The 23,881-nt window shown below is 33.4% G+C and overlaps 1 protein-coding gene across 1 annotated transcript; it reads left to right on the top strand.

Moving 5' to 3' along the window:
• The first annotated feature begins 7,001 nt into the window (after positions 1-7,001).
• Positions 7,002-10,311, top strand: LOC141665529 (uncharacterized). The gene is made up of 7 exons (XM_074471514.1): positions 7,002-7,114; positions 9,032-9,053; positions 9,152-9,286; positions 9,389-9,677; positions 9,805-9,901; positions 10,003-10,145; positions 10,235-10,311. The coding sequence occupies exons 1-7, from the start codon at positions 7,002-7,004 to the stop codon at positions 10,309-10,311; spliced, it is 876 nt and encodes a 291-aa protein (XP_074327615.1).
• The last annotated feature ends 13,570 nt before the right edge of the window (positions 10,312-23,881 follow it).

Below are 23,881 nucleotides of genomic sequence, written 5' to 3'. Positions count from 1 at the left end.
CAATACAGTAGGACACAAGTAAACATGGCAACAGTTAATTGGATGACATTATTAGTGGACTAGATAATGTGTAAATATAGTTAATAGTGCACGGTTTATAAGGAACAATTATGTGATATTGCGCCTAATAACTAGCATTTACCTTAACACATTATTTTGAATTAAAAACTACTCTATAACTATGCACAAAATTATGTCTCAAATATACTGATATAAATCAAGTGTCAATCAAGAAAATAAATGTACAAAATCATAAAATACTCACAATTAGTATTTAAGCCTATCAGGATTTGATTACCTCATCAGGATTCAACTTGTCAGGATTTCACATACATCGTCAGGATTTGATTGACCATGTCAGGATTTGACTCACCTTATAAGGACATGGTGTGTCAGGATTTGACTAGGACAATCAAGTTTTGACAAATTATTTCTTCTCATAGCTGATCATTCCAAGTTCATGTATAAGCATTGCAAAGGTTGCTTTTGGTAATGGCTTGGCGAAGATGTCAGCTACTTGTTGATCAGTTGGAACAAAATGAAGCTCAATTGTTCCTTCCATGACATGTTCTTTGATAAAATGATATCTGATACTGATGTGTTTTATGAGAGAGAGTGTTGTACTGGATTTCCTGTCATAGCTATTGTACTTTGATTATCACAGTAGATAGGGATCTTTGAGTAATACAATCCATAGTCCAAAAACTGGTTTTTCATCCAAAGAATCAGAGCACAACAAATACCAGCATCAATATATTCAGCTTCAGCTGTAGATGTAGAGATGGATTTTTGTTTCTTGCTTTGCCATGTAACAAGTCTTCCACCCAAATACTGACATCCACCTAAGGTACTCTGTTGGTCAATTTTGCATCCTGCAAAATCAGCATCTGAATAGCCTATCAGACTAAAATCTAATTTTCTTGTATACCATAAACCAAGATATTGAGTTCCCTTTAAATATCTCAGAATTCTTTTCACAACAACCAAATGAGGTTCTCTAGGTTTAGTATGAAATCTCACACAAACAAGTTACATACATAATATTTGGTCTACTAGCAGTTAGATACAATAATGAGCCAATCATACCTCTATAAGCAGTGATATCAACCTCATTACCTTGATCAGGATCCAACTTAGTAGTGGTGGCCATTATAGTTATAACTGTAGTGCTTTCATGCATATTGAATTTAGTCAATAGATTCTTTATATACTTAGACTGATTAATGAAAATTCCCTCATCAGTCTGTGTGACTTGTAGTCCAAGAAAGTAGCTCAGTTCATCCATCATACTCATTTGATACCTTAACTTCATAAGATCAGATTTTTTTTTTGCATAACTTGTTATTAGTAGACCCAAAAATTATGTCATCAACATAGATTTGTACCAAAAGCAGATAACTTCCCTTATTAATATAAATCAAGGTTTTTCCAATTGTACCTCTTTTGAAACCACTTTCAATCAGAAATTTTGCAAGTATTTCATACCAGGCCCCTTGGTGCTTGTTTGAGTCCATATAAAGTTTTATCAAGTATGTATACATAATGTGTAAAACTTGGATCAATAAAACTAGGTGGTTGCTCAATATACACCTCTTCTTCTAACTCTCCATTCAGAAAAGCACTTTTGACATCCATCTGAAAGACCTTGAATTTCTTATGTGCAGCATATGCTAAGAAAATCCTGATAGCTTCCAGTCTTGCCACAGGAGAAAATGTTTCATCATAGTCAATACCCTCTTATTGTAAATATCCATTTGCAACAAGTCTAGCTTTGTTCCCGATTATAGTGCCATATGAATCTGTCTTGTTCCTGAAAACCCACTTTGTGCCAATTACTGATTTGTTCTTTGGCCTTGGAACAAGCTTCCACACTAAATTACTTTTAAATTTATTCAACTCTTCATGCATTGCTTGAATCCAATCAGCATCTTTGAGTTCATCCTCTACTTTCTTTGGCTTCTCCTTAGAAAGAAAATTATGATAGAGGCATTTATGCTTAGTTGCACTCCTTATCTAAGATCTCCAATGATAAGATCAGGTGTGTGATCTTTTGTTCATTTGACAGCTCTTGAAAGTTCAGTACCATTTCCTGATGCTCCCCTGAATGGGATGCATCATTTTCATGTGAAGCTCCCTCTGTATCAGTGTTTTCATTTCCTGATTGATAAGAACTTCCAGTTGTGGACTGTTCACTATATTGATCTTGATGCTCAGTTGAATGATCACCTCTTGATGAACTATCATTTGTTGAAGTAGAAGAATTTCCAGTTGATCCATTATTTATTCATTCATCATTATCACCAGGATTTGATTCATTTGAGTTATTATTATTCCCAAGAAACTAACAATGAGATTTACAGAAGGGGGGTTGAATGTAAATCTCAAAACTTTTTCAAGTTTTGAGCAGTTTCAAAAGCTAAGTGTATGATGAACATATGTGTGTGAATTGCTTTAAGCAAGTGCAGACAGATGTATATTCAAAACACAAATGTAAAGAACACAAAGGCTTTAAAAACTTTTCTGGTGGATTGTTGTTCCACCAGAGATGTGTATTTCAGAAAATCTGTGATACAAAGAATTGTTCACAGCTGCTTCCTAGTACAAACTAGATGATTTTCTCTCTGAATTTTTTCTAAACAGCTCTTGAAAATTCACACCTAATTACTAGCTGCAACTTGGTTTATATATCACAAAATTTTTCAAGTGAAGACAAAGATAAAATACAATTATAAAATAGTCCTTCACATGTTTCTTCTTCATTTCTCTATCCAATGCAATCTAAGACAATCTGTGAATCTTTGAATACTTCCTTGTTTACACCAGAATGGAAATTCTGCTTTTTCTTGATTCCTCCAAAAGGCTACCACATTCCAATTGTCTCTGTCAACCCATGTGCCTCTGTCAGCTTATGAATTGTCACTATCAACTGCTATGGAACTGAGCATCCATTGAAGCTTTCATCCGTTGGTGGCTTTATCCGTTGATGCACTCATCCGTTGATGGATGTTATCCGTTGAAGCTTTAGAGACATCCGTTGAGGCTTTGTTTCTCATCCGTTGAAGGTCTTTAATTTACCAGTTGATACTACTTCATTTATACAAAATTACAAGGCATGAAATATTTATAATTAGCCCTCCTATTTGCATATCCACTAGTAGTCAACATGACTTATAATTTCCTACAACTTCTAAGAATTATAACTCATTTACAAAGACTGAAATGTGCTACCATACTAAACTTATTTCTAAGTAAAGCTAATACATCAACGGATAGCCAAAGTGGTCTTATCCGTTGAGGCTACAAACACTAGTTTTCTACTTAAGTGTTTTATTTAGCTTATCATCAAACTAGTACACATATATTCCTAACAGTTATTACTGTTTGTGTGTTGATATTGCTTCCCCTCAACATGTGCGTCTTCAATAATCAACTCTAGATCTAGATCAGTATTATCATCAGGATTTGACTCATTGTCGGGATTTGGATCATTTCCTGACTTTAGCTTTTTGTTTACAAATACAAATTCTTCATGGATATCTTCTTCAATTCCAGGAATCTTCTTGTCATCAAAGAAAATATACATTGATTCAACAATGGTTCTTGTCCTCAGATTGAATACTTTATATGCTTTTGAAGATGGATATCCAACAAAAATATTGTCATAAGCTTTTCTGTCAACTTTTCCAAGCATTTCAGGATGTGTTCTCAGTACAAAGCATTTACATCCAAAGCTTGGCTTCTTTTTCTTGATCATTTAATAAGGAGTTAGTCCATTTCTGTTAATAAGAGTCAAATTTTGAGTATAACAGGTAGTGTTGACAACTTCAGCTCAAAAGTAAGTTGGTAGATTTGCTTCCACAAGCATTGTTCTTCCAGCTTCAATCAGTGTCATGTTCTTCCTTTCTACAACACCATTTTGATAAGGTGTGGTAGAAGCTGAGAATTGTTATGAAATTCCCTTGTATCTGCATAATTCATCCATCTTGCAATTCTTGAATTCAGTGCCATTATCACTCCTGAGTATTTTTACTTTGTACTTGGAGCCATTCTCAATTAGTCTTAGATGAACCAAAAGAACATTTGGAGTTTCATCTTTCCTATGCAATGTAAATCTGGTATACTCATCAATAACAACTAAGGTGTATATTTTCTTGTTAATTGGCATGATATTAACAGGGCCAAAGAGATCTTGATGTAACATTTGATATGGCTTCTTGATGGATGATTCTGACTTGCACTTGAAAGAGCTTCTTCTTTTCTTGGCTTGTTGACATGCATCACACAAACCATCAGGGGAGTAGTACATATTTGGTAGTCCTCTAACCAAATCTTTCTTTACCAATTCATTAAGATTATTGAAATTGAGATGAGAAAGCTTTTTGTGCCAGTTCCAACTTTCATCTACCGATGTTTTGCTTATCAAATAAGTATCAAGTCCATCAGTATTTGTATAAAATTTGGCTTCATAGATGTTTCCATGTCTGTACCCTTTGAAAATAACTTTCTTTATAATTTTATGAAATACTTCACAGTGAGTGTCATAAAATACAACATAGTATCCTCTGTCAGTAATCTGACTGATGCTCAACAGATTGTGTTTTAGTCCTTCTACCAGAGCTACATCTTGAATGATGACATTTCTAATGATTATGTTACCATATCCCAGTATTTTTCCTACATTTCCATCATCATAGGGAACCATTGGGTCAGCCTTCTCCTAATATTCTGACAACATGGATTTACTTCCAGTCATATGTGCAGAACAACCACTATCCAGTACTAGCACACTCTTTTTATTTTCCTGCAATCAGAAAATGTAAATCAATTAGGATTTTTAAGAAGCCACACTTGTTGGGTCCTTTTAGACATCTTATATTTATTTGTAGCAGAATACTTCCTGATAGGATTTTGACCATCAGGATTTACTCCATCAGTAATCACTCCATCAGAATTTGATCTATCAGGATTTATTCTGTCAGTTTTAATTTTATAAGATGCATGATCATTCAATTTGGCAGATTTAGCAGAAATAGCATATTTATTGAACTTGGGCAAATGATCATAATTGTTGTGATACAGACTATGATACTTCTTACAAGTATAAATGGAATGCCAAATACTACCACTGTGTAAAAAAGGGTTCTGTGGTTTATAAAATACTGATCTACCACTAATATCAGACTCAGGAATAACAGTTTCTTTCTTTTTATTCTTCCTACAATCAATAGCAATATGATTAGTATTCTCACAGTTAAAACAAACTTTCCTAGGAGCAGCAGGAATGTATTTATAATTGCTTGCTTTATTTATAACATGTATTCCATTTCTACCTCTTTTTATACTAGATTTGTGAGGCCATGCAGTTACTTCACAAATTTTCTTTTCTAGTTGACTTTTAGAGAGAAGGCCTATGTTCTTACATATCTTTTTCTTAGCTCTAAACTCAACTTTCATTTTATCAGGAACTCTAGAGGTAGATTATACTTAATATACTGACTTGACTCCATTTTCATCAGTACTGACAAACTTAACTGGTGTAGTCTTGGTAATCTTTTTATTAATGTTTTTTGCAGTGTATTTATTGTAACCTAAACACTCTTTCCGGTTTTTGTAATTTATTAAGTTGTGAACCTTTCTTCCTGAAGTCATCCAAGTCTTAAACACTTCTCTTTCTTTTTCTAGAACTTCCTCTAGTATGGCATATTTGATGTGCATCTGAGCTCCATTATGTGTAGCCTTTTTACATGCCTTTTCATTTTTATGCATACATATAAGCTCGATTCTAAGTGATCATTTCTCCTTTTAAGTTCTTTACTCTCAACAATTAAACTATCATTTTCAATTGACTTATTCTTAAAGTTAACATGTAGAGAATGTAAGAATCTTTTTAACTCAGATAGATTATCAGTATCTATAGAGAAAACACTCATTTGTACCTTATCAGTAGAATGCACGTCCTCTTCATGAGTTGCCATTAGTGCATAGCATTCATCATCACTGTCAGATCCTGATGTGTCCATCCAGTCCTTGTTTGAGTTGGAGGTGAACAGCGCTTTTCCAGTTGACTTAGGACATTCTACTAGATGTCCCCTTTCATTGCAACTGTAACAAGTCACATTGGTCTTGTCAAACTTCCTTCCCTTTAAATACTGACTATCATTCTTTGTGAATTCCCCTCTTCCATCATTAGAGTACTTCTTGTTAAAGCCACCTTTTCATTATGACTTTCCAAACCTCGTCTTCCTAAAGCCTTTTACCAACATTGCAACCATTTGAACAACTTGAGGATCATCCAGTTCAATCTCAAAATCCTCATCAGTATCTGTGTCAGGATCTGATGACTCATAAGTATCTGACTCCTCAACAATGTTCCTTCTTCTTGAACTCTCACTAACCCTTTCCTTTCCTTTGTGAGTTTCAATATTAAGAGCAACAACTTTTATTTTCTGACCTTTTTTGTTCTTCCTTTTTTAAATCTCCAAATCATGGGTTTTCAGCATCCCATAAACTTCATCCAGTGGCAGTAAATCAAGGTCATATTGATGCCTGATTATGGATGTATGTGTATCCCATTCTTCAGGAAGAGCTCTCAGAAACTTGGTGTTGGAGTCCTCCTTGTCATATTTCTTTACAACCAATGACAGCTCATTCAACAGTGTCAGAAATCTGTCATAGACGTCAGTTATGGTTTCATCAGGCTTAGCATCAAACTGTTCATACTCTTGCACAAGAACAACCCTTCTATTCTTTTTTATTGCCATTGTTTCTTGACACTGAGTTTTCAAATCATACCATATAGCTTTGGCAGTGTTGTAGGCAATCACCCTGTTTGACATTACATTGTCCAAACTATTATGAAAAATGTTCCTGATTTTGGCATCTTTAAGCATTGAAGCTTTCTATTTTTATGGATATGAAAACTATCATGTGTACTCTATAGGTAACTTATATGATTTAGCAAGACCAACTGGTAGTATATTATGTATTGAACTTATGGCTAAATGTCTAAATTAACAGATGTCGTTGGAGTTGTTGAGAATTTGGAAGCCATGAGGACTGTGCAGACTAGACATGGTTCAAGGGATCTTATGCGCTTCAATATTGTTGATGGACTGTAAGTGTGATTTACTTCACTGTGTCTTAATTGCTTAAATTCAATGTTATAACTCATTATAATTTACACAATTCTCAGGAATAGGCACTGTGTATCCTTTTATTCTCCATTTCCTGAATAGTATGAAGCATTGTATGAAACTCAGTTGGAGAATCATGTTATTGTTATACTGGCATCAACCAGAGTTTCAACATTTCGAAGTAAATTTTTTTGTGATGTCTTGCATTCCTTACATATTTTCAATGTTTTGAAAAGTTCACATGCATTAATCTATTCATGAGTTAACTATTCTTTGGAATATTTTAGATACATTAGTAATTGGTAATCTTCCGTCTACCAAGATTTATATCAACATTGATCATCCACAAGTTTTCCTCATGCGACAGAGGTACATTAAACTTTGAACGATACTTAATGTAGTTAAGCAAGACAATAAGACAACTCAAATATTTTATCAATGATTTTTTTCTGAATTATTTAAGAACATCATGTAGGTTGGAGGATATGGCTTACCTTGCTGCTCATGCACCTTGATGATGAAATATCTGGAAGAAAGACATGACTGCTGGAATTTACTATTCTATTTATCAATAAGACACTATTTCATTTGTTTTATTATTTAATTCCTAAATGTCGCTCAATGTTAGGACATCCACTCTTCGAGTTTGGAACGAATATTAAATTCTATTTGTGAACTTATTGTCATTGTTTGCTTTCAATGTTTTTTTAACATTTTATGTGTCCTCTTAACTTTTATCAGTCATTAGTTTTAATATGTCTCTAATATAAATAGCAACATTTGTGCGATTATTGAAAACCCTATATAGCAGCAATGATAAATATAACTCCATAAAAAAATTGTATTAACACGACAATAATGTTGGTGAATTATAAAGCGAAAACATCCAATTGCTGCAAAGTCGAAAGAAAACAATAATTTTTACAAACCTGCTTTTCAAAACTTATTTTTTTGAGGATAGAGATCGAACCAATCTTTACAAGATGGCCATTTGATTCTAAAATACATAAAGAATTTTATTTTAAACAAGTTTGCCAATCTATGACTCTAAAATACATAACGAATTCACTACCATTCAGGAACATGTTTAGAATTAATTGTCTGGTTCAAATAAATCCATATTTAACAGTTTTTCTTTAACATCCATTTAGGTTGTATGCTTGGAATTAATTTACAAAGACAATAAATCCATGTAATAGTTTTAAATAACATTAAAGTTATTTTAACGAAAGCGTATTTGTCTTGCCCAATTATAATATTTATATCATTAATGATAAATCTTCTATTAGTTCTGAAATCTTGAAAAGATCATTAAGTTTTAGATGCCTGTCAATTACCGGCAAAGTCGTATATACTTAGAAATCCTATATAGGTGATATTTTGCAATATATAATATATTTAAATAAAGCACCAAACATAATTGTCTAATATAACTTTAGATTTTTATATTATGAATACATGTAACCGATATAACTACGATTTATAAATATAATTTGATGAATATTTCGGTGCATTATTGATTAAATCAATAACATATACGTGAGTTGCATATTTAAATGGTATTTTTAGACTTAAGTAATACAATGTTGCACTATATAAATATTGTTGCTTTTCATATTTGTAAAACACGTTATATCTTTTTATTTTATACAGAGATCATATGATTAGTTTGCCTTCTAATTTTACATCTCTAGAATGATATAGGTATATCATGTATATCATTAAAATGACTTTACAATAAATTAGTTTATTTGTCATATCTTATGATTTGTAGCAAACATAAACTGATTACTCCTCCTAATTTTATGCTTAGAGATAGTTACTCCTAATTTTTTGTCCATCACTTTCTTCTATAAACTGCTTCTTCTTTTTTGGCAGACCATATTTGGTTTCTACAGCATACAAATCGACTGCATACAGGTAATCAACCACATCCCACCGCCCTTTTCTTCTATCTTGCTATTATACTTAATGTTTCTGTTTTATGATAAAGATAACTATCCACAATATTTGATCAGCTCTCTTCTATTGACGCCTCTAGAACCACATGGAAGATAAAGGCGAAAGTTACCAGAATGTGGCCTTCTATTTTTGTAGCAGATAATATGACTGAAACAATGAAAGGATATAATTTAGTTTTACCGGATAACGATGTAAGCGTCTAAATTTATAAATTATTTTCTTACGTTTTCGAATTAATTAGACTCATATTAACTGATTTATACAAAAAAAACTCTATTCTATTATATGATCAGGATTGTCATGTTCATATTTTTGTTTATGCTGATAACTGGAAATATCATGTTGATAAAATAGTCGAAGGTGGAGTCTTTGTTTTTTCTAATTTTTACACAAAAGAAGCTTTGGGATCTCTCAGACCATTGAGCTCTAAATTTCGCATCAATTTCTCGCCATCGACTAATGTTGAAAGAGTTGAAGACGACTTCATGATAGCCAGGCACAAGTTTAAATTTATTTATTTGAGCGATTTGTTTGTTGTTGCAAACGCATATGAGAAACCTGATTCTCCCGAGTATTCAACAGGTTACACTATTTTTCAAGTACTTACGTATCAATAAGTCAAACAAATTAAGTTTTTATATTAGTCTCGCAAATTATTTCATTTTATACACTTATTAATCCAATATATAAAATTAATTTTGGTATGTAGATGTGATTGGTGTTTTAGTGGATTTTGAGCACGTATGGAAAATCAAAATTATGTATGGTCTGAAAGATATTTGCAAGTTTAGGATTACTGACGGAAGGTTTATACTGGAATTCTCATTGACTAATTTTTATTGTTGATCAAACTCTGTTTTTGTTTTGGCTATTGTATTATTTCATAATCTTGAACGTACGTATACAGAGATTTTCATAAGGTCATTGTATGGGGTAATCTTGTTGTGACTACTGATGCACGTGTTAAAGAGGTTAGGGAAGGATTTAAAGATGGTGAGGAGGAGCCTATAATTGTTATAGCGTCAAGTACAAAGCTTAAGATTTGGAAGAGTAAGTCCTATAAAATTTAATATTAAAGTAGTAAAGTGTGAGGTTATTAACATGTACTCAACATGACTTCATTTCATATGTATATACAGGTTCTGTTCAGATTAGCACACTACCCTCGTCTAAGATATACATCAATTTGGATCATGATTTTATTTTTGCTATGTGACAGAGGTACACTCATTTTCATAGACTATATTTCATCTATATATCTTAGATGATTAGTTAATTATTTTTTGAAGAGTTTAAAATCATTTATCCATATTTAGATCAGGCTTCGCGAAGAAGGTTATGTACCTTCTGACAAGACAATTTCTTCTCCAACTATAACAGATGTTAAAGAGGTGGTGTCTGTCATTGAAACGGTTACACTAAAGGAGTTAAGTGAGAAAAATTCTACTGATTTTCAGAAGGTATTATTAATTTATATGTTGCCAATTTAAAATCAATGTGTAAGTTCACATATACTACATTATGTATTTGATTAATACTGCCAGCATACATACAAAGTAGAGTTTTTTGTGAATGTAATAAATTAAAACATGTTAATGGAATATGTAGATGAGTTTTATGTGCAAAGTAAAGGTTAAATCCGTTGAATAAAGTGATAATTGGTGGTATGGTAGCTGCAACAAGAATGATTGTCACGAAGAAGTTATAAAATTCGAAGGAAAGTATCGATGTGCCAGATGCCAGAAGAATTATCCAGTACCACAAAAGAGGTTATCGAGAAACAAATTTAGTCTACTTATATATATAAATCTGTGAATTTAAATGTATATATGAACAAATATCTGTATAATTAAACAATCACCAGCAATTCTTATATCTCATTTGCAGGTTCAAGATTGTTGTTCTTGCTGAAGATGATAGAGAAGCTTTTAATTTTATTTTATATGACCGTGTCGTGAAACGACTGTTGGGTAAAACATTAACTAAGTTGATGGCGGAAGGATACAATGTGAAGTACTTTAATCCCTTTAGTGTCAATTAATTATTTTATTCGAAACATATGTTACCATTTTTATCAAGTTTTCTACTTGTTAGGTCCAAATATACATACAGAGGGGGGGTGAATGTATGTTTTTCATTTTTCGTTAATTAATTGCAGCGGAGAATAAACCTCGAAAACGAAATAAACAAACACTAAGAGATTCACGGAATAATTCTTTTTATTAAGAAATTAAACCATAAAGGTTTGCTTACAAATCCGAATATAAATAATTCGAAGCAACAAATATAGAGAGAACCAACAAATAATAACAATCAATTTGGGTTTCTATCTATCACTCTAAAAATTCAAAGCTTCTATCAAAAGATTTTAAATACAATCAAGAGAGATTTAAATAATGAGTGTTAAAAGTATGTAAGGCTTTAATAGTGTGAAGTAAATTGGGCAGCACTTCTCTCCTTAATTTCAATAAATGAAATCAACACACTCTACAAAAAAAATTCTGAAGAGCTTTAATGGTGTTTTGCTGAGAAGTGTTGAAAACCAATCTGCTGTAAATTAGTTTTGTAGTCGTAGAATTGAAGGAGAGATTAAGAGACTACGTGGCTTAATAATATCCAAGTATTTGAAGTGGCACAGCTTGCAAAGATAATCTGTATGGCGACCAAAAATGTGAAAGAGATGTGTCCTAAGTCCAATCATGTATGATGATTTAGGAATAATTTTTATGTAATCTGTTTTGATTTCATTGATATTAATAAAAGACTTATTTTGGTTTTATTGTGGGCTTTATCTATTTAAGTGTTTAAATAAGATATACCATAATTTAGAGTAAAGCTTTTTATGGATTATGATGAGATCATAATAATGAGACCTAAAAGATGATAACTCTGAACTTAAATATTTCCTGGTCGTAGGATTACTAACTGGTAATTAGTAATCCGCAAAGATCGGTACATACTATGCTTGCTTCATTATGAAGGATGTCTGTTCTCATAGACATTTGTGTGGTGACACTATAGCTAGTATGTAGGTGCTTATTATAGAATAAGTTCACTGAACATGACTCACACAGCTGAACAACTGATGGAGTTCACTCACGTGTCAGCAGATGTTCACATAGTGATAGTTGTACAAGTATCCTTAGACTTGAGGTCATCATAGTCATCTTGTGTACACTGAACTATATTTTGGTTTAGTTCTTAGTCTCTAGGGACAATAATAACGGCTCTACTGGGTGTAGTAATTTGTACACGAAGATAGTGTATGATCAATAAAGGATCTACCCCTTCCAGTGAAGGAAGAGAATGTTCAATGTTGATCCACTTATGCTAGTTCAGGAATCTCTGGCCAGAGTGAATGAAATTAGAAAGGAGTTTCTAATTTACATTAATTAGAACTAAGCATAGTGAATGGGAAAGCATATGATTAAATAAGATAGGCTTGACACAAGTTCCATGCTTTGTATTTAATCGTGACATTGCAGGGTAGAAGGAATTGATTGTACGGTAACTATTCACTGAATGTGTTCTTGGTATTCTAAGTAGTGAATTCGTATTATCCGGATAGTCGCGATATGCTGAGAAGTATCCCTCATGATGTAGAATAAATATGATTAATTAATTAATCATATTTAATAAATTAGAGAATTTATATAAATAATGATAAAATAGTTTAATTATTATTTATTTCTACTACCGGCTTAATATTGAACCTACAGGGTCACACCATAAAAGAGAATGATTTAATGGTGGAGGAATTAATTAATAATGGCTGATAATTATTTATTTATGAAATAAATAGTTAATTAGCAAATTTAATAATTGATTAAATGAGATTTAATTAATTATAAATTAATTAAGAAAAGTTCTTAATATTATTAATTAAGAATTTAATTTTGGAAATTAAATCAAGTGAGAGAATTATTTTTCTAAAGTGTTTAGAAAAGGGATTAATGATTAAAAGGTGTTTTAATTATTAGTTAATTGGTTAATAAGAATAATCAATTAAAGGGTTAATAATAATAATATTTTATGGAAAATTTTCAGCTGAAAATTTTGCCTTTAAATATACTATTATAAACCCTATTTGCCTTAACCCAAATAAAAACCCTAATTCTAAAGTAGAAATAGAGGGAGGCAACTAATTCTCTCAACCTCTTCCTCCTCCATTACATTGATCTCTTGGTGGATACCGGTGGAGTGCTTTACACTTGAGGAGCAGCTGCTAGGGATCTCCGCTCATCGTTCTTGGATACCTCCATCTTTCCATTAACGTAAAGTTTCTTAAGGTAAACATACTGAACTACGAATTAAATATTATTTTTCGCATGGATCCTGCAGAGGGTTTCGTTTTTTTTTAAGATTTAAATTTACGTTTTCGTTTATGTGCTAAAAACCCTTCAATGGCATCAGAGCTACTTGCGAAAAGTTTTTAATTCGTTTATGTATTTAACTGTTTTCGATATATGAGCATGTATGTGATTCACCATGATTTGATGTTGATATAATATGCTTATATATGTATGGTTTTGAATATATGATATTCATATGAGTTGTATAATCATAAAATGATTATGTAATCTGTATATATACTAATATATACATGATTTATGTTTGCTCTAATTATGAGATTCATATTAGATACGGATTCTGAATTGACTGCTGCAGATTTGCTGAAATCTGGGTCTGGTGTCCGATTTACGCAAACGAATACCCTATTCCATAGGTAAACGAGCGTCTGAACAAAACTGATAGCTAAAGATATCAACGACTCGTCTGTAAGGCATTTAACGTCGTTTACTGCCCGTAAACAGTGATTCTTGTTTTTCTGATTTGATTCTGATTTTTCTGATTTTTGTCATATTTTTTTTATGATTAGATCATGGATAATATGATATGTTAATATCAGATTATGTGTTTTAACATGCTTTTATGTGTTGTATGAGCATGGTGGATGGTTATGGTCTTTCGACCATAGTGTAATGGTTTTGGTTTTGGTTTTAAATACGACTTGCATGTCGTCAATCTTTGTAATCATAAATCTCGAATGTAACTCGAGTTATTCTTGTAAGTTCATTAGATTAGTTTTACTTTTAATCATGTAATGTAATTGAAGACTCAAGAAGGCTATCCAATGGAGGTGATACAAAGAAGAAGACGAGGCATACAAGAAGTCTAAACAAAGAAGAAGACTTATGTAATAAGTAGTTGTATTTATTTTCATCACCATATTAGATTGACCTTGATCTTTATCATGAGCTTGATAAAGATCACATAGGATGGGGCCATAACCAAACATATTTACTTTATTGTACTTTACATTTACTTGATTATTTAATTTTATATATGAGATATATGCCTATGTTTACCATGCGATGATAGATTTAGGTGAACTTAAATCAATATAAGGCGTGCTCTAGAAAATCTAGAATATGAATTGTTTATTGCCTTAACAATAATATTATGAATACAATCATGAGATTCTTGTGTTTATGAAACACATAATTAAATATGAATTTTTAATATTGAGAGAAAGGATGATTATGTCAAAAGCATATTTCTATCTGTAAGAAAGGGGTATTAAGTGACGCTTCTTGACAATGCTCCCCCCGATCTGGAAATCATCTGATTATCGATTATTGATTTGAAATATTTAATTTAAAAGGAAGAATCTCTTTATAATATGATTATGATTGTAACATAATATAATCCCTCTAAAATTAAATAATATCAAGTAGTAATTGGCCAATGACACAACGGGCTTGTGTCGGTTAAAGCCTTCCAACATGGTAGAAAGTAGTTCTTATTTTTAAATCATTGTCATTTCGTGCTACAGCCGAGGGCTTTGATTTCGAAATAAGAAATAGTTGTCTATTACATAAAGATGTGTATATTGAATTAGAATCTAAAGGTCGTTACGTGCTACAGCCGTGGGTCATTGGAGACTGATTCAATTGTACGAAATTTTGGGTTAGACTTGACTTAGAATATTGAGTTTGTCGTGCTACAGCTGTGACTCAATTATTCAAGAGGCTAAAGTTTTATTAGGGAATAACATAAGATGTAATTGACAAGAGTTGTCTGCCTATTGAACATCATATGACGTTTCATGCTACAGCCGAGGTTGTGTGATGGAATGTAGGATCCCTATTCCCACTAGCATTATGAATGCTTAATTTTCACTTAGGGGTTGTATAAATTAGATAAACTAGTGGGAGCCACTTATGAATAAAGACCCGATTCATATAGTGTTTTGATATGAAATTGAATATTTGCTAAGTGTTGTTATGTGTTCATCATTTACAGATTTACTATATTTGTTATGTCTTCTGTACTATCACTCCGGAGTATACTAGATGCTCACAAGTTGACTGGTCCTAATTTTGCTGACTGGCTTCGAAACTTGAGAATTGTTCTCAGGGTTGAGAAGCTGGAATATGTGCTTGACTCACCTAAGCCTACTGAACTTGCTAGCGATGCACATAATGATGAACATGTTGTGTATCGTAAGTGGATAGATGATGCAAATGTTGCTCAATGCATCATGATAGCTTCCATGAACATTGAGCTACAGAAGCAACATGAGCATATGGATGCTCACACTATCCTTATACATCTATAAGAGTTGTATGATGTGGCAGGGAGGACAGCTCGATATGAGATATCGAAGGAGTTGTTCGGTTGTAGGATGTCTGAGGGATCATCTGTGAATGACCATGTACTTAAGATGATCAATTTGATTGAACGTCTTGGACAACTTGGTTTTGCCATGGATGGGGAGCTGAGCCAAGACTTGGTCTTGCAATCACTTCGGAGTTCGTTCTCGCAGTTTGTTGTGAACTTTCACATGAATAAGATGGATGTCAGCCTGCCTGAACTCCACAACATGTTGAACACTGCGGAATCGAATTTTCCCCTAAGAAGAGTTCTGTTCTTCTAATTGGTGAAGGTTCCAATCCTAAGAAAAGGAAGAAGAACCCTTCCAAGAAGAAGAAAGTAGGTGAGAAAAAGCCGGTTCCACCAAAAGCTGAAGGCCCCAAGAGCAAAGTTGTTTGCTTTCACTGTAACAAGGTGGGGCACTATAAGAGGAACTGCAAGGTTTACCTTGCAGAATTGAAGAAGAAGAAGGGTAGTGAGACTACCGCTTCTAATTTAGGTATGTTCATGATCGAAGTTAATATGTCACTAAGTCAAATTTCTACTTGGGTATTAGATACCGCCTGTGGTTCTCATATTTACAATTCGTTGCAGGGACTAAGGAGAAGTAGGACTCTTGAAGAAGAGGAGGTGATTCTACGGATGGGAAATGAAGCAAGAGTTGTTGTTGAAGCTGTAGGATCATTTCATTTACATATGCCTACGGGAAAGACTATTATTCTAAATAATTGTTATTTTGTTCCCTCAATTGTGAGGAATATTATTTCTATTCCATGTTAGACTTGGCTGGATTTTCGTTTGTTATTCAGAATAATAAATGTTCAATTCTTAGAGATAACGTTCTTTATGGAAGTGGTATTTTAAACAATGGTCTGTATGTATGTGACGAAGAGCATAATTTACTACAAATTGAACATACTAATAAAAGAAAAAGGGAGGATGAAAATCTCACTTTCTTGTGGCACTGCGGACTTGGTCATATTAGTGAAAATAGACTGCGGACATTGCATAAGGAAAGGTTACTTGGCCCCTTTGATTTTGAATCATATCCTACATGCGAGTCTTGTCTATTGAGTAAAATGACCAAATCTCCATTTAGTGGACATGGAGAGAGGGCTGCAGATATGCTAGGATTGGTACACACAGATGTATGTGGACCAATGTCTACGCAAGTCATAGGTGGATTTTCATACTTCATTGCTTTCATAGATGATCGATATAGATTCAGATATGTGTATTTGATGAAACACAAGTCTAAAGCCTTTGAAAAGTTCAAAGAATATAAGTATGAAGTGGAGAAATAAACCAAACATAGTATTATAACTCTTCGATCAGATCGAGGTGGTGAATACTTGAATGGAGAGTTTCTAGCTTATCTCAAAGAAAATGGTATAGTCTCCCAGTGGACTCCTCCATATACTCCACAGTTGAATGGGGTATCTGAAAGGAGAAATCGAACTTTGTTAGACATGGTTCGGTCCATGATGAGCTATGCGAATCTTCCAGTATTCCTATGAAGTTATGCATTGGAAACCTCAGCATATTTACTGAATAAGGTGCCTTCCAAATCTGTTCCTCAAACTCCATATGAGATATGGAAAGAAAGGAAACCGAGTCTTAAACACGTTAAGATTTGGGGATGTCCAGCTTATATCAATAAAGTTGACCCAGATAAGCTGGAATCTCGATCCGTAAAATGTAATCTTGTGGGATATCCTAAAGAGACTTTAGGGTATTACTTTTACACCGATCATCGGGTGTTTGTCTCCAGACATGCTACCTTCTTGGAAAAGCAGTTTATCCTTGAAGGAAACAGTGGGAGAAAAATTGAACTTGATGAAGTTCAAGAAGCACAAACTACTACGAATCAAGTGGAAACACCTGTTCAGACTGAACAACCTTTTTGTGGAACAGCCCATTCGTAGGTCAGGGAGAGTGTCTCGCCAACCTGAGAGGTATTATGGCCTTGTCATTGAGAATGACAATGAGTTGTCAATCATTGATGATGACGACCCTGTGACCTATAATGAGGCTATGAGTAGTGTTGACTCAGAGAAATGGCATAGTGCCATGAAATCCGAAATGGAATCTATGTATACCAACCAAGTATGGACTCTGGTTGAGGCGCCTGAAGGTGTTAAGCCTATTGGGTGCAAGTGGGTATACAAAAGAAAGATTGGAGCAGATGGCCAAGTGGAGACCTATAAGGCCAGGCTCGTGGCAAAAGGATTCAAACAAAGGCAAGGGATTGACTTTGATGAAACTTTTTCGCCTGTAGCCCTGTTAAAATCAATTCGGATTTTGCTTGCGATTGCTACTTACTACGACTATGAGATCTGGCAAATGGACGTAAAAATGGCCTTCCTCAATGGGGAACTTGAAGAGGAAGTGTATATGACACAACCAGAGGGTTTTCTTTCCAAGGAAAATGAACACCTAGTGTATAAGCTGTTGTGAACCATATATAGTTAAGGCAAGCTTCTCATAGATGGAACATCCGTTTTGATGAGACAATCAAAGAATTTGGTTTTATCAAAAACATAGATGAACCATGTGTCTACAAGAAGGTTAGTGGGACCGCGGTAACATTTCTTGTATTGTATGTGGATGACATACTTCTTATAGGAAATGTTTTGCGACGCTTTCATCAGATTAGGGAGATTGTTGAAAGAGGAGATGTCAACGTCAAGAGAGTTGACACACATAACAACATAGCAGACCCTTTAACAAAGCCACTTTCTCAAAGTCACTTTGATCGTCATAAAGACAAGATGGGTATCAGATACCAGAGTGATTGGCTTTAGTACAAGTGGGAGATTGAAAGAGATGTGTCCTAAGTCCAATCATGTATGATGATTTAGGAATAACTTTTATGTAATCTGTTTTGATTTCATTGATATTAATAAAAGACTTGTTTTGGTTTTATTGCGGGCTTTATTTATTTAAGTATTTAAATAAGATATACCATAGTTTAGAGTAAAGCTTTTTATGGATTATGATGAGATCATAATAATGAGACCTAAAAGATGATAACTCTGAACTTAAATATTTCATGGTCGTAGGATTACTAACTGGTAATTAGTAATCCGCAAAGATCGGTACATACTATGCTTATTTCATTATGAAGGATGTCTATTCTCATAGACATTTGTGTGGTGACACTATAGCTAGTATATAGGTGCTTATTATAGAATAAGTTCACTGAACATGACTCACACAGCTGAACAACTGATGGAGTTCACTCACGTGTCAGCAGATGTTCACATAGTGATAGTTGTACAAGTATCCTTAGCCTTGAGGTCATCATAGTCATCTTATGTACACTGAACTATACTTTGGTTTAGTTCTTAGTCTCAAGGGACAATAATAAGGGTTGTACTAGGTTTAGGAATTTATACACGAAGATAGTGTATGATCAATAAAGGATCTACCCCTTCCAGTGAAGGAAGAGAATGTTCAATGCTGATCCACTTATGCTAGTTCAGGAATCTCTGGCCAGAGTGAATGAAATTAGAAAGGAGTTTCTAATTTACATTAATTAGAACTAAGCATAGTGAATGGGAAAGCATATGATTAAATAAGATAGGCTTGACACAAGTTCCATGCCTTGTATTTAATCGTGACATTGCAGGGTAGAAAAAATTGATTGTACGGTAATTATTCACTGAATGGGTTCTTGCATTCTAAGCAGTTAATTCGTATTATCCGGATAGTCGCGATATGCTGAGAAGTATCCCTCACGATGTAGAATAAATATGATTAATTAATTAATCATATTTAAGGAATTAGAGAATTTATATAAATAATGATAAAATAGTTTTATTATTATTTATTTCTACTACCGGCTTAATATTAAACCTACAGGGTCATACCATAAAAGAGAATGATTTAATGGTGGAGGAATTAATTAATAATGGCTGATAATTATTTATTTGTGAAATAAATAATTAATTAGAAAATTTAATAATTGATTAAATGAGATTAAATTAATTATAAATTAATTAAGAAAAGTTCTTAATATTATTAATTAAGAATTTAATTTTGAAATTAAATCAAGTGAGAGAATTATTTTTCTAAAGTGTTTAGAAAAGGGATTAATGATTAAAATGTGTTTTAATTATTAGTTAATTGGTTAATAAGAATAATCAATTAAAGGGTTAATAATAATAATATTTTATGGAAAATTTTCAGCTGAAAATTTTACCTATAAATATACTATTATAAACCCTATTTGCCTTAACCCAAATAAAAACCCTAATTCTAAAGTAGAAATAGAGGGAGACAACTAATTCTCTCAACCTCTTCCTCCTCCATTACATTGATCTCTTGGTGGATACCGGTGGAGTGCTTCACACTTGGGGATCTCCGCTCATCGTTCTTGGATCGCTATTAAAGACCTCCATCTTTCCATTAACGTAAAGCTTCTTAAGGTTAACATACTTAACTACGAATTAAATATTATTTTTCATATGGATCATGCGGAGGGTTTCGGTTTTTTTTTTAAGATTTAAATTTACGTTTTCGTTGCGTTTATGTGCTAAAAACCCTTCAAAATGTCTATGGCGACAAGATATACAATACTCCCTGCTGTTGACCTCTGCTTGTGCAAAATGAGACAAACAAATTATTTTATTCTCCTATGGCGATGGAACAAAACAGATGAGTGAGGTTGTCGCCAGACGTCCTGTTCACACGCAAACAACCAGCCGCTTTTTTCTTTGCAATACATTCGCCTGTGGCGACATGAATAGAAACACAACACATGCATTCCCTTTGATTTATTTGTTCCCCAAGTCAGACAACAAGTATGCCAAGTATTTGGTTTCTATTGTTTATTAAATAAACAATTGCTTTGGACTCCATTTGAATGTCATGCAGGCGACAGGAGAGAGTCAACCACCTCGTAGGAAACATGGAACGCGCCAGGGGGGGAGTGTTGTCCACGCGCTGAAGGAAAACAGGAGAACGTTGTCCATGCTCCACACGCGCGGATGGGGGAGTCCGAACGAAACTCAACTGCATCTGCCAATTCTGAAAACTTCAATCGTTTTCCTTTTCTTGTACTTCATTTCTTTTGCTGTTTTCAAACTGTAGTACCAGAGGGGGTCCACCACATGGATGACCTCTGTATATTCATTCAATCCCTTTTCTTTTCATTTGCAAACGAATTAACCAAGGCCTGCACACAGTTACGCATGCATGCAATATTTCTTTTATTTAATAATAATAAACAAATGAACACCCTTTTAAATAATATTTAAATTAGAATTAAATTAATTTATAACATAAACGTAAGTATAATTTATGTAAATAAACTAATTTAGATTTATAAAATAAACTTATATAAAGTTTCTAAGATAAATCATATTAAGTTTATTAAATAAATTATATTAAAGTTCATAGAATAAATTTATTTAAGTTAACAATTTAAACTTTGAGCCTGATAATTCTTCGAGCTGTTTAGCTGTACACCTTTGTATCCTCAAGCCGTTTAATCTCCAAAATCTCCGGGTCCCCGTACTTAAATATTTCCAATCCTTTCGAGTAAAAAAAAACCACTTAACAGTATTTCTAAAAATAATACTCCGTTTCCTTTCACGGATCACTGACGTCTAGTGCAAGGGTCTGGTTCACAGACGACTAGTTCCGTTCTCAGGCCTTCGTATTATACATGTGCAAACCACTGCTAAGTCTTCTACCAAATATAACCAACTTCACTAGAAATCCTTGAGGTCTTCACACTGATTCTATTAACTGCTTCAAATGACTCCAATCTTATTTCTCTGATGCCTGAACATATTAATGAACTTCATACGGACCACTGTTGACGTCTTCTTCACTGCAGCTAACAAAACCTTTTGTGCATATACCCAATAAACTATCTGTACTGATCCTCGTGGAACATAGATTATTTTAAAGTCCTTGTCCTATATCGAGTTATCCAAACCAGTATTGTTGAGATAAACATACAACTTCAATCATGCTCAACAATCTCCCCCTATTTGACTGTTACACTTGACGGTCAAATAATAATGGAGAAGCAACAGTTTGGAGGATAACTCAACTAACCTTATCCAAAAATCTTCAATCAACTTTCAACTTTCAATCCTGGACTTGGAAATAATACTATCTTATATCTTTCACATCTTCTATAAGCATTCAGCTTCAGCAGAGAACAGATTTTTCTCTCCCTTATGTAAAGTTGCAGATAGATACGTCTTCCAAATAATGTCTTCAATAATCTTCAAATCTTCCCATAAAGCACATAGAAAACATTTTGGAATCCAGAACCAAAGCCCAATAATCTCTCCCCCTAAGATGAAGAATCACTTCCTTAGTACAATAAAGTTAGAAACTCTTCTTCTTAGTTACAGAAAGACTATCAGTCCACAATCTCTTTATAATCTCTCCCCCTTAGTTGAGTAATCCTTCAAAATGTATTCAGAGTAAAACCTTAGGATCAACCAACCAAGTGAGGAGATTATTTGGTAACCATTCCTCACAGTGCAAGTGTGTGATTTCTGTTTAGTGGTCTCACATTGTGTTTCACTCCAATCTACACTCAAGTGTTTGTCACTCAGTCTCACAGTGTCTCATTCAATCAAAGCTCCAAACATCCAAGTGTACCTGCGAGAAAATCCTTTTCATAGAAAAGTTGCATTCCACCTTCAAGGATGGAAACTCTCAGTCAAGAGATTCAGAAATGTTCCTTCTGAGAGGAGAAATTAGGATTCTTTTAAGTGGCAGAATTCCTGATATCCCTCAACTTCCATGAAGAAGTATACCTTATAAACTCGTCAGTTGATATCTGAGTCCTCATTTACAAGTTGCTACTTTGACTAAGTCAAAATCATATCCAGATTTGAATTCTGGGAAGATAACCAATGATCAATGATATGCCATTATGGATCAAAGGTTTCTTCTGAAGTCTGTGAGGACTTATCAAAGTAACCAACCAAGATCACATGTTCTTATTCAAAATCAGAGATAAAGATTAGAACATGATCCAGGATTTCAACCTATTGCCATTAACCTTGATATGGTTTGACAATGATTGCTGCGTCAATACCTTCCTTGTGTGTGTGAATCTCACATGTGCATTGGAAATATTTTAATCAAGGGGTAGTGACTCTTATACAGATGCCCTGGCTGACAGTCGAATTTTCAATAGATAACATTCTGTTGGGAGAATGCACCTAGTAACTGTTTATATGCCTTTTTCAGCTCTATATCCTTTTGAGAGAATACAGATGGGCTTACAGATGTCTCAGGTTATACATACTCCACTTCTTTGTAAGAGACAGAGCTGTAGGGTTGACCTTTCCTTCCTTATGTGGTGCTTCTTGGCATGATCTTCCTCATTCTCAACACAACTCCAAAACCAAATGGTAATTTTGTTTGATCACTGAGTTGATATCTCAAGAAAATTAAGTGAATCAGAACAAAATTTGGGGGATGTATTAGAGTAAGGTAATGGAATACTGTTTGAGAAGTGTTTGGTTCTAATGACTTGAGTTAGAACCTATGAGGTTTGATAGGCTCTTAGTCAATTCCTAGAACCACTGAGGGTGTTGAAGATCATAAACATCCGAAGTACAATATTAGAGAATTTGATGATCAAGAATAGAGTGATTTCAGAACCAGAGATCTTTTACCTTTACTTACCACAATATGGATTCATGAAGGATGTCTCAGATGATCATGCTTTCAAATTCTTTTGACAATGCTACTTAACAAATCTCATCAACTCAAAATAATTACTATTGAGGAAAGAGATGAACATTGTTCTAAACTTATAAGACTTGCATAAAGTAATCAGAGTGTAAGGAATATATTAGGATCAAATATCCAAAACAAATTATAAGCATAGCAAGATCATCAGAGTTATATAAAGGATCAACCTATAAGTCATATAAGCCATTAATTATGCCAGGAGTGTATACAACAAGTATGCACCAATTGATTAGACATCACAAGACTGAACCAATTTAAAATCTACTCCTAACATAATAATATCAATATCAAGAGTGTTTGTATCAGAGTAAACATATATCATGTAAACATTCAAACAACTCATATATTGCATCAAAAACTCTAACTTACTTACCACTAGCATATAACATGTAACA

This window comes from Apium graveolens, chromosome 6, assembly GCF_009905375.1.
Source record: "Apium graveolens cultivar Ventura chromosome 6, ASM990537v1, whole genome shotgun sequence".
NCBI lineage: Eukaryota > Viridiplantae > Streptophyta > Magnoliopsida > Apiales > Apiaceae > Apium > Apium graveolens.
Note: the sequence above shows the minus strand (reverse complement) of the source record. Positions and strands in the feature narration are given on the sequence as shown.